This window comes from Prionailurus viverrinus, chromosome C1, assembly GCF_022837055.1.
Source record: "Prionailurus viverrinus isolate Anna chromosome C1, UM_Priviv_1.0, whole genome shotgun sequence".
Lineage (NCBI taxonomy): Eukaryota > Metazoa > Chordata > Mammalia > Carnivora > Felidae > Prionailurus > Prionailurus viverrinus.
In genome coordinates, this window is record NC_062568.1 from 140,569,484 (window position 1) to 140,581,699 (window position 12,216).

Here is a 12,216-nt window from a genome sequence, read left to right on the forward strand (position 1 = left end):
AAAAACTCAAACCTGCCCCCTCCATCTCTTCCAGGCCCCACTGTTCCACTTCACTCAGACAAGGGAAGGATTAGGTTTCCACGGGCTGTCGCTTTAACAAACCAGAGGCAATGTTTCTCGCCACAGTGGTACCCCAAACTTCATCGAGAACATTGGAGTCTGCTTTCATTCTGTTGCGATTTTCATTTCACCTCAGCTCTCCCTGACACACCTGTGAAGTGTCACCAAATGCTGTATCGCATCAACTTAAAAACTGCCAACGCTGCTAATGTCTGAAACCTCCTGATGTCACAGCCTTGCCCAGGCCCGCAGTACACAAAAACATAGCTTGAGTTTCACCACGCACAGTAACAGCATCCTATATGTGTAGGGAAGAGGTTCTCGGTGGTGGTGGTGAAATAAGACAAACCATATAAATGGGGTGGTGAGGGTGTTTGGGGAGCCCACTCAGCCTTCTTCCCAATCTGCAGCCAGATACTCCAGCCTCTTGATCCTCCCTTGAAGAGCGATTTATGTAAGCAAGTATTCCTTCCATTCTCCCTACTCCCTTTTTCTCGTGATAGAAATTTCCCCATAGCCTAGAATTTAAGAGAAAATACTTTATCTACTATAAATTCTATAAACATCTATGCCCACTTCCTGCCAACAACAAAAGAAAACAACACCAACAAAAAAAACCTATCTGATAAACACCATGCAGGCTACTGCTTGCACTGGTTATGAATCTCTGGATATGGAAGGCACTTGCTGAAAACCTAGAATGTACCTATGGTGGTTTTCAGTCTTACGCTAGACAGTAGCGTACCGACGCGATTGAGTGCATGGGTCTTGCAGCCTCGCTATGTGGTGCAAATCCTGCCTATGCCTCGGTGACGTTACCAGACTCAATGTAGTGATTTTATGAGCGTGGGTCATAACATACACATAACAAATACATAGTATCTTGTTCTTTGCAATCAATATTCTGTAGTTTCGAATCTATTGTGTGCTGGTCTGCGCATATTTCTCAGGTCCTTACAGGATGTATGTATATTCATCCATGTCCAATGAGAAGGGTAATTTAGTCTTCAGACTGGAAAAAAACATATATTGGCTAACCTAAGTCTCATTTTGCACACAGCAGAATAAAAGATTAAAAGAAAGCCTGCAGAGTCACTGGGCTGAGATACTTGATGAAATAACATAGACACTATGGGTTTTGAGAACAGGTACTTTGGCACCAAAATGCACTAGTCAGGAACCTGAGCCAAAAAAAAAAAAAAAAAAAAAGTCTTTTTTTTGCTTAGCCATTAGATTAACATCAAAATAACTTTATTATCTTGAGTAGAATTTTTTATTTCATTAAATTGAGCAGAAATTTTTCCTTAGCTATTTTTTCTCTTTGTAATGAAGGCAGCTTGGATTTAATGGTGTGTGATAGTAATTTATTTACAAATTTTGATATCTTTTTGGATCCTAGCAATTAATGGGAAAATAGTACAGCCAACAAAATTTTAAAACTCAGCTCAGAATCATATTTGGATGTAATTAAAGGTATAATCTGTTCCATTTGAATACTTCAGTGCTCTTCCATCTTAAAACAACACATATGAATAGCAGTTTTCACGATATAGCTATCTGCTTTGCACATCATGCTAGAACGTGTAAAAATTTTCTATAAAAATTGTTGTGTGTGTATATTACCTCTTTTATACTTACAGAAGTATGCGTTACTTTGATAGAACTGAACCCATTGACCTGTTATTTGCCACAAATATTATCTGCAGACTTAAGACATAGTTCATCCAAACATTTTAAAGATTTACAAATCTGTATAGGACACAGTTAGATACAGTCATCCATTTTGCTTTCCAGACTAATGTGATTACTAAAGCCTTGCTCTTTTTCCTCAGCAACAACTTGTAGGCAGAGTTGTTACCAATGATACTTAATTACTCATCATGAAGTAGTTGAGATTTGTCAAAACTGAAAAGAAATTTCTTTTAGAGTGAGGCTAAAAAATGTAGGCAATCTAAACGAGTTGGCATTCCAGGTTGGATACAGATAAAATGCGATAGATACCTCAGTTTTTTAAGGGAGGACAGAAACCTAGTTACGGCTCATAGAATAATCTGCATCATTGTTGCAGCCTAACAATTTATAAAGAAATTGTACCAAATGGTACCAGTGGTCAAACAGCAGCTCTGGCAACTTTGGGCCTTAATGATAGTGCTCAGCCATATTGGAGTCTGAGGCATAAGGAAAGGGAATACCGATCCTGCCTTTATTTAAAATTCTGATGTTTTGTTCACCATAGATGTTTTTGCATTAATTTTACATTTACAAAATGTTGCACTATAACATTATCCTGATTACTGATTTTCTGGCACTCCCTTAAATTTTGCACCAAATAGTGCATTCACTTCACTCTCGTCCTGGCCCTGCTTACAAAGTCACCTCCCTGAAACTTCACGACCCCATCTGTAAAAACGAGGCAATAGTCATCAAGATTACTGTAAGGACTGAGATGACGTGTGTAAGAACTTGTTAATCATACATGTGAACATGTAAGTACATTTACAAAGCACTATACAACTCCAAGATGAAGTTATTATATTATACATTCTATTTAAAGACGTAAGGTTTATGGAAAGCGGAAGTCCCGTGATTGATGACAAAAATCTATCCCAGGCCTTAGAGGGATATGCGGTATTGAAGACACACCCATCGCTACCTAACCTTACTTAAATAAAGAAAAAGGTACACAATTACAGCCCGTGCAAGCAATTTCCTCTCCAGCTTTCATAATTAATCTTCATTTGTAAATTCAGTCTGTCTTCAGATTTTCTCTTTTCAGTTCCTAAAAGCATTCAGTTCAACGCAAATGAAAAATTAATTTAGGAAGAAACTGTTTTCCTCTTAAAAAAATAAAATCACAGCTCAAACAACACAGGTGAAAGCCTACGAATAGATGCACCGCATATGAAAATTATTTTTGAAAAAGTTGAGGACGTAAACCTTTTGATTCAAGGTAGGGGGATCTTTCTAGGCCCAAGGAAGGTGAGATGCCTCCTGTTCTCGTGAACTAATGATTGTTTCCAAGCTGGTTAGAATTCAGTGCTAATTGCATTTTAAAACACCACCTCTGATATCCTTTCCTCTCTCAGGATCTTACATCAATGTTTCGCATTTTCAATAAAACCTTTTGCACTTCACCTTTTTTACTCAACAAATCCTGAACTTTGGATCAGCTGGAAGAATTTGGTTCAGAGGCTTTCCTTTCCCCGGCAGGTTTCGATTTGGTGGTGGGGATGCTAACACCTGGGAAAGGCTGTCTTGCCCCTGTTTCTGAGGGGAGAGAGACGACTAAAATAGGTATTTTGGTGGCTAAACTCAGGCTTGCCCATTCTAACACAGTCATTAAACAACTTTCTAGTGTCATTCAAAGAACTTATAACAGAATCAATTGATTTTCATCCTCTGCTTTATTAGTTGTGATTTAGGAGATAGAATGGCCCTGTTTACACAGCTGTAACATGTCAGGACCTGTAGTACATTATTGGCTCGAGGCCTCCGAGTTAGTCCATTCTCAGCAGAATCAATCTGAACTCGCAAAACATTCCCTCTAGGAAACATGCACATATCTACTAGCATAAAGCACTTCTTGTACAACTGGAAATAGTATTCACTTGAGGTAAGTTGCAAGTTCACCTTCCAAAAATCAGCCCTGACTTGTCATTGCTCTCAGCATGTTCACGATGGGAGCAGAGGGCTACAAATGCCTCTTAACTAGATACCCAACATGGGTGAATGTGTTACACTTTGCTGCTAGTCGGGGCTCAGACTCTCCAAGTGGGAGTTGCTGGCTGTTTAACATGCGTTCAGAGCATTGCCAATCTAAAATGGCTGCTCAGTAATACTTTAATTGCAGTTTCATGGAAACAAATTGCTATTTAACTGCAATAAGCATTTCTGTGACTTGGCTGGACTGACAATAGGTGAGCCTTAGTAACAAAGTGACAACTAACATCAACTTGCAAAGGCTCTGTGTTTCCAACAGTCTCTCAAAGGGAGTCATAGGTGCACTAGCACCCAGGAGATAATTCACAGGTGAAGGAGTCTTTGGACAACCTCTTCTCTCTTTAAATACAACTATTTAGGTTACAGGGAAACTCTTTATTAGTGCCTTGATATATAGCTCTTGGACTCACTGTTGTATAATTTATGGGCCCGAAGAAAATATTATATAAATAGTAGTACACATTAGAATCTTACTCTATTGACATTTAAAGCCATTTAATTTAAGAGCTTCATTCTAGATGATTAGTTGTTTCAAATATCTGTTAATAAGAGCAAAAGAAAGAACTTAAATACAGTTAATAGTAAGAGGATGACAATTTCACAGGCTTCATTTTGGTGTGACAGTTTTCTCATTTTATATTTTATAAGACACTACAGTCCATGTTAAACTATTTCCTAATAAATCACGAAGAGCTGGAAATAGTTCCTTGTGGCAAACGATTTGGTTTAGAAAAGCTTCATCCGGGCTCTCCTGCCTTTCGGGGTGTGTAAATCTAACTAGACAGATAGGTTAAAAATATATATATATAAAAATAAAAAAACAATAATAAAAAAAATAAAAAAACATTAAACCCTTTCAGAGGACAATCTTTTTACAAAATTGTTTCATTAGCAAGAGTGACAATTTGCATGATTGAGACATTTATATGTATCATAAACATTTTTTTTTAATCAGGAGTTCAGCAGGGCTCAGTAACATTTGCTTTTATTTAATTGCACTTGCTTGTAGGGATTGGGGGCCATCTTGCTCTATGATGTGGTTAATATTAAATAAGTCCTTTCAAAAGAATGGAGCACATCTCACTAACATCGCAAATGCAATGGATGAAAGGTGAACAAGCTCGTGGATTTTTTTTTTTTTTTCTTCTAAGCCATGTTGGGGTTGGGGGAGGAACGCAATCACCGCTCACATCAGAATAAACCTGAGTGTTTTTAGGAGCTTTCTATCCACACAGAGCATCCCCATTAGAGCCGGGTTTTATTGTTTGAAATGCCTCTGGTTTCAAGGAAGTGTTTTACCTAAAGCAAGACTACTACTTAAATATGTTCTATTGTATATTCATAGCTCCATTAGTCCTTCTCCAATTTAGCACATCAAAGAGAAGGCTTCATCACTTGCATGTGGATTATACTAACATGAGTGACATTTGTAATCTTATAGGTCTGCAACTTAAGAAATGCTTTTAGAAGCTCGTTATTAAATATGCAGCAGTGCTTGAGGAACCAGCCATATAATAGTTCATTTAAAGTCTTTAATGACCTGAGCCCTCCACATCACCAAATGCCACACTGTATTACTTACTAAAAGTTATTAACTATCCCCTTTGAATTTCTGCACTATATGAGACATGAGTGCTTACGCCAAAAAGAATAGAGGGGATGCTGGTATTCTTATTAACACTCCCCCTTTCTATGCTGAAGAGTCCACATTCCTTTAAAGCAGCTTAAAGGTGGGGGGGGGGGGGGGGCGGAATGTAAGAACCAGAACTAGTCCCTAGAAATTCCCCCAGGATTTAACTCAAACAGATACTGTTACGTCTGTGATTTTGTTCATTTTTTTTTCTTGCATTTTCTTTTCATAAAGCTCTAATAGAACTATTCACTTTAACTCTCTACCTTTAAATTCTCCTACAGGAGGTTCACAGGAGCTTTGCAGTTGGAGCAACTGATTTTTCCTCCTGGCCTGCAGTCTTTGAAAGCAGAAGATCCCAAAGGGAAACTGACTGCTGGTTGAAATGTACTGAACTGGACCTCTCTATGTAACCTGTTCTGAGAGGTCTATGTTGGGAGCTTTTCGGGAACAAGAGAAAATAAAACAAATGCCATTTTTAGAAAGAATATTTCAAGTAGCATTATAAACACACCTGGTTTTTTTATGAACCTGTGATACAAACTGTCCCGGAGATCTGCTCGCAAACCTGGCACAGCAGCCTCTTTGGTCTTTCCTAACACTGACCATGGGCCACCAAGTCCTTGGCCTATGCACGCTTTCCACAGGGCGCCACTGGGGTGCTGGGTCTGCTGCCCAGAACTAGCAACTAAATATCTCAAGATTACTACCAAGTGAAATCGAAATCCTACCCCAAACATATGGAAAGGCAGAGCGAAGAGCGTAAGAGCAAAACAAAATAAACAAATCATACAGCAGACCACAGGCGTCTAAAAGCTCACCAGGAAATGGTGGCTCCACCCACTGAAGTCGGCTGTCAAAGAGCTCTGGGTCCCTAACAACTAAGGAAACTTCAAAATGCGTACAGGTATGGCTTAGAAATGCTATTTCCTTCAAAAGCTATAAACTTGGTTAAGAGAACAAGACGGTTACGCCACATTCTTTAGCATGCTTTTCGCCAATACCCAAGGCTTTCCTATTGAGAAAAATGAATCAACGGAATAGCTGAAGAATCAAACAAATATTTATATATAAACACAAAAGATTCACTGTGATATAGAAGTGTAATGAAGTGCTTAAGTTACCAGAATATTCTGAACTTATAAAAAGGACTCCGTTAGAAACATTGCTTTGTAGCCCTGCCAAAAATGGCATGGTTAAGTAATTTGAAAAAAACCTTATTGGCCCAGAGCTAAATAAACACACACACCACACCTCCCTTGACCCTTAAGATTTAGAGTGAAGTTGGTATCAAACAAACAAACAAAAACTACTAAATTTTTCCAAAATACAACGAAGAGAAAAAGCAGTGTTTAAATCCAAACTCCATCGAATATTTTTTCTTTTAAGTTTTTATTATTTAAATACACCATACTAGAGCAAATGTCTCTGAAAATATCACAAATAAAAGATTTTTTTCTTCATTCAGCAAATTAGAAGTAGGGGGAAATTTCTACACAGTAGCTGCTATGAGCCTGATTTTTTTTTCCAATTTTTTTCTTTTTTTTTTTTTTTCATTCTTTTTTTTCTTTTCTTTGCCATGGAAGTAGCAACATTAGGACAAGAACACTTACATGCATACATACATTGTATTTTACAGAGATACAATAAAAGTGTTTGTGATAGAATATCACAAAAGCCACATCTCTTTCCTTTATCTCATGTTCAGTTTTGATTGAAACACATTTCCTTACAACACTTAAATATACAAAGAGCAAATAGAATGTTGTTAAGGTAAAACACAGGGTACAAACTCTGGCCAGTGCCCTGCTAATTGTTAATGAGGGTAGAAAGCAGATTTGAATGCTTCTTTTAATTAGCTTCATTAGTCATTTCCCTCCTCCCAAGCTCCCTCCCCCCCCCAAAGATGTCCTCCGGTGGATCTTTTTTCATTTTCTCTACAGTCTCCCCATTAGCCCAGGTTCATGGAGTCCTTAATGTTCATATTCAGTCATTTTAATACACCAATAAATGCGGGAAGGGCAGTCAAGACTAAAGAAGGTGCAATGGCATGGAGCTGGCACTGGTGCTAGCTACAAAGGTGACCTGTCTACTGAAGACACATGGGATCCACCTGTGATGAACAAAGTCTGAGATGAAGGCACGCATTCTGCATTACTCTGACCTTTTAGCAGACCTGCAAGAAATAAAAACGGGCATCTTAGCTAAAATGCTAAATTTGAGATATTAAACTCAAACATGACTGCTTTTGTCTTCTCTACATTCACTAATCTTCTTTTATTAGATTACTTTCCAACTGTGACTTGATGGAGGCTTTCTACGCTACTTACTCCGGCAGTGAAGAGCTAAAGCATAACATTTTCTGCAGTTTCACTAGCAGAGAAAATGAGACAATAAATGGACTTTCGGAAAGTTTCTGGTATAAAGTTCTACAATGAATTGCTTAACCCTCTTGAAAGAAACTTTGTTTCTGAAAAGAATGAACTGCAACATCTTGCCTCAGTAATAGTCTCTTAAATGCACCTTCGGAGCCCAGTCCTCCCCAAGGAAGTTTTGGGCTAATGTGCTCAACCACAGGACCTTTGGCAAGGTTACTTTGTGCCTCAGTTTCCTCACGGTTAAAGTGGGGATAATAAGGCTGTTACAAGGATTACATCATACGTATGGGACACTTTCAACAGTGCCTGGCACATAATAAAAGCTAAACAAACACTGGTAATTATTATTCTGATATCCTCATATGATGTCTATTCACCCATGTCCTTCTCAACCTAAAGGTATGTGTTTGTACATGTGGGTATATATATCTATGTATACAGACAGATACAGATATAGGTTAGGTATATATATATATATATCTACATATGTATACACACACACACACACACATGCACATACCATACAAATATTCAGATACTACTTCTCCCTTAGTATTACATATTAATACTTAATGTCACTTAATATTACATAAATATTGTAAATACATGAATCAAACATGTAATGTGTTAATGACTTATGCTCAATTAAAAAACATAGTTCAATGGAAGTCTAACTTTAACGTCTAAGTTAGAAATGATAATCCACACGGTCGTCAAATACAATCTGTTTGCAATTACCAAAATGAAATAATATATATTAGGTTTTTATGGTTTTTAAATGACATTTCGAGCTTCCCAGGAAGTTCTTGTTTCACCCTTTCCCTAACTTACTAAAAGCCTGAAGTCTATTAGGAACTGCAACCCCCCACTTCCAAGCTAATTAAAGTGGTGGAGGCTTAATTCCCCAGAGTGGAAGCTCAGTGTGAGAAAGGTAATTTGTCTGTCCAGAACAAAGATGCAGCAGCAGCCAGCGAGCATATTTAATAAATGAGCATCAAATGTCCTCTACGATGGACACACACAACACCAATTATGTAACTACGGGGACTACGAAGTGATATGTAAGCTAGAACACTTGCTAAATTTTCCTCCAACTAAAGAGACGTGAGCTTTTATTTTACTGAAAAGCACTGATAATCCTAGACGGAACCACCACTCTTGAGTGGAAGAAAGAATTCCAAAGCAGGCAAAAATTAGAAAAAAAAAAAAAGAGAGAGAGAGAGAGAGAGAGAGAGAGAGAGAGAGAAAGAAAAAAAAAAAAAATCAGCCACAATTTTGGATTGTATTTACAGAAGTCTCTAGAAGGCAATGTTTTCCTGAGGATAACCAAGCCTCCTTTAAATGGTAAAGGCTGTAAAATGTTGGTAGATCCTGAACACTAGTGGTCTGAGATTTCAGTCAAGACCCTGTAAGATTTATAAGCTTAAAATCATTTTTCTAGAATATACCAAAGCCAATGATGCAGAACAACTTAAACTACACATCCCCGACACTGGCAACAAATTTCAGGAAAATAAAAGTTTAAAGGGACCAGCTGATGGGGACCTATACTTTCTATACAATTAGCTGCCTTTAAAGAAGGGGTGTATAAGTAATCAACTCATTACTTTTCAGCCAGAGGATCCTTGGGTATATTTATTATGCATCATGCACTAAAAACGTAATTGGTTCTGCGAATAGAAGGAAAACGGCCAAAATTAATGTCCAATTTTCCCTACCAAAAACATAGAGAATGAGGAGAGAGAAGAAAATAATAAAATGGAGCAGTTTGTCATTTCTCCCTATCTCCTCTCCTCCAGAAAAGAAACACCACAGGGTTTGGGAAAATAATTTTAAAGCATTCTCTAGGTCCAGAAAGCAGTTTATGTTCCACCAGGAAGTGTGTTTTCATTACCTCTTTCCCCCTTGCCCTCTCATTAATATCTCCCTGGACCACGTTCAGCTTGCCCAAAACCTTTATTTACAAAAACCGCCTTGTGAATTGACCGTGCTCATGGTGAGCTGAGCACCGAGGGCGAATATGTGAGACATTTATGCCAACAGGGAAATGTTCTTAATTAACATCATCCCCAAAACACAGCTTCTTACCTATGTCTGACAAGAACATATCCTTAAGTTATACTTCCCTATGCCTTTTAAGAGCTATTAATTTTTGAAGGCCACCACCTGTCTATTTGGCTTCCAACATTAAGGAAACATGTACCAGTTGGTTCCTACTGGTGCCCTACTACATCCTGTGACCCAAAATGAACATCTTTCCTCTCCCATCCTGCAAAAGGTGTGGTAAACAGAAGACTGATCTACAAGGCACAACACATACCATCTTGTAAACACGTCCGCCAAGTGTCTCTCCAGCCTTCCTCCCTAGCACCTCTGAATTTACGTCACCTCGCACCCAATAGGACAGTACCGTGAGATCTTGCTTGTATTTCCTACGTGCCCTTTGCACTACATTTTCCATCCTGTCTCCACATCCCTGAATTCTCACGATGCATGCTGGTTTAGTTGCAACAATCATTTTTTCTACTTAAGTCAGGGAAAGAAATGGTATAAAACCAGCAACAAACTTAGGATGTAATCTGCAGAAAAACTAGACTTTTTACATGGGAGGGGGTGGGGAAGAGATCAACCATGTTCCTCCTAGCACATTTCTTTTCTTCCTTTTTTTTAAAACTTTTTTGGCTCTCAAGTATGACTGTAAAATGGCTTTGCCTCTAAATTGAAAGGGGTATCTCAAAATATTTACGTGACTTATCCATCGTTCTTAACTCTGCCCTATAGATTCACTTCATTACAATTCAAACCATAAAAATCTAAGTATTTATATGGACTGGCATTCCTTAAAGAGGCTTGAAATGCCTCATCAATGGTGACTGGTTAATTTGAAATAAGAAATTAAACTTCTATTTTTAAAACAGTATTCTAGGTAGCTTCCATACCAGTAAGCCAAAAAAAAAGTGTTCAGATTCTCATGTATTAACATTTACTTAATAAAGAAACAGAAAATACATTTAAACTTATCCCATAAATTTGAGTAAGGGAAAATGATAAAAATCAGCACTAAAATACGGCAGTATAATTTTAAATGGTTAAAAGTTTTCAAATATTAGTCATTTTCCCCACACACAGCATTAAGAAATGCATTACAGAAGACAAAGAAGCCTAATATTTTTTCCTGAGACTTTTGAAGCTTGCTAAATTCCTATTTGCAGATAAATGTTGTTTTTTTTGTGATCCTTACAACAGACATTAATGAAGTTCCTATTGTAAATCCATAAAGAATTACCAAGTGAAGTGTGCACTTTTTGTTTCAATGCAATAACTCAGTGCTGTGTGATTGCCTGGGTTAATGATGAAAAAGTCAAACATACTATCAGAGCTGATGGAAAAATCTATCACCAATCTGAAATTAAAATTCATCTGTGGTCAATAAGATTTAATATCCATGCAAGTGGCGCTGTAAAGAGTAAATGAATCAATGTCATCAATACATAATCAGTATGAAATATGATGTGAATAAAATTATGCACACGAGTCATACATTTCACTCTTTTCTGGGCCAGTGTGGAATGAACAGTCTCTTAACTGAAGGTTGACAGTAATTGTTACAAATTAGGCACAGCAGTTATCAAAATGCACTCACTTGCATAGCTATAGGACTTATTAAGGAGATTAAAATAGATCTAAAACTATCCAGTACTGGGGGGGCTGGACAACTGTTGATCGCCATTTTTCCTCTGAAGTGATTTGAACAACTGTATAAAATTTCCTCACTTTTAACTCTGGTCCAAAAACTTTCCAGTTGTGGATCAAGAATCGAGATACGTAATCTTTAATGGAGCTACCAGCGGCCCAAAGTGATTAGCAAAGACCCAGAACTGTGTTTTAAAAGTCGTAACTGATTCAAATTTTATGGGACTACTGATCAACAAAAACGCCCTCCTCTGAAACTACAGAAATGTTTGTGAAACTGCTTTTCTCAAAATGAACGCTCTGTAAACTGGGTTTGGAAGGCAGGTGTTCAGATTGCCATTACTAATGCAGAAATCATTCTTTCATGACAATGACATTTATTCCCTTTTCCTACCATAAATGTTTCTAATTTTCCTCCCACAATAACCTATTCACATCGTATTTCTGAATTTCAAAACTGTCAAGTGGGATAAACAACCGGTTATACGGAAGTTTTATGTTTGGACTTTGCATGTGATAATCCTCTGTTCAACACTGGGGAAGCTACAGATATAACTAAAAGTCAGGATCTTTCTCAACGACAAAAGATTCACAATTTAATAAATCAGCACTCCCATTTCTGAATCCTGTATGTATGAGTACTCTACGTTTCTTTAAAAGGGCACACAAACACACGACCACTGAGGAAAACTCCCTTGAAGGTTGAACCTTCCAACTCGCTCTAATAAAGCTTAT

At 37.6% G+C, this 12,216-nt stretch overlaps 1 protein-coding gene across 4 annotated transcripts in view; it reads right to left on the reverse strand.

The window, feature by feature from the left end:
* Window positions 1-6,792: 6,792 nt before the first annotated feature.
* LMO4 (LIM domain only 4) overlaps window positions 6,793-12,216 on the reverse strand; it is a 17,257-nt gene continuing 11,833 nt past the window's right edge. For all 4 annotated transcript variants that reach the window (XM_047870956.1, XM_047870955.1, XM_047870958.1 and 1 more), the window contains exon 5: window positions 6,793-7,586. In XM_047870956.1, coding sequence (XP_047726912.1) covers window positions 7,578-7,586 — 9 coding nt within the window. In that variant the 3' untranslated portion in view covers window positions 6,793-7,577. The remainder of the gene's footprint in view (window positions 7,587-12,216) is intronic.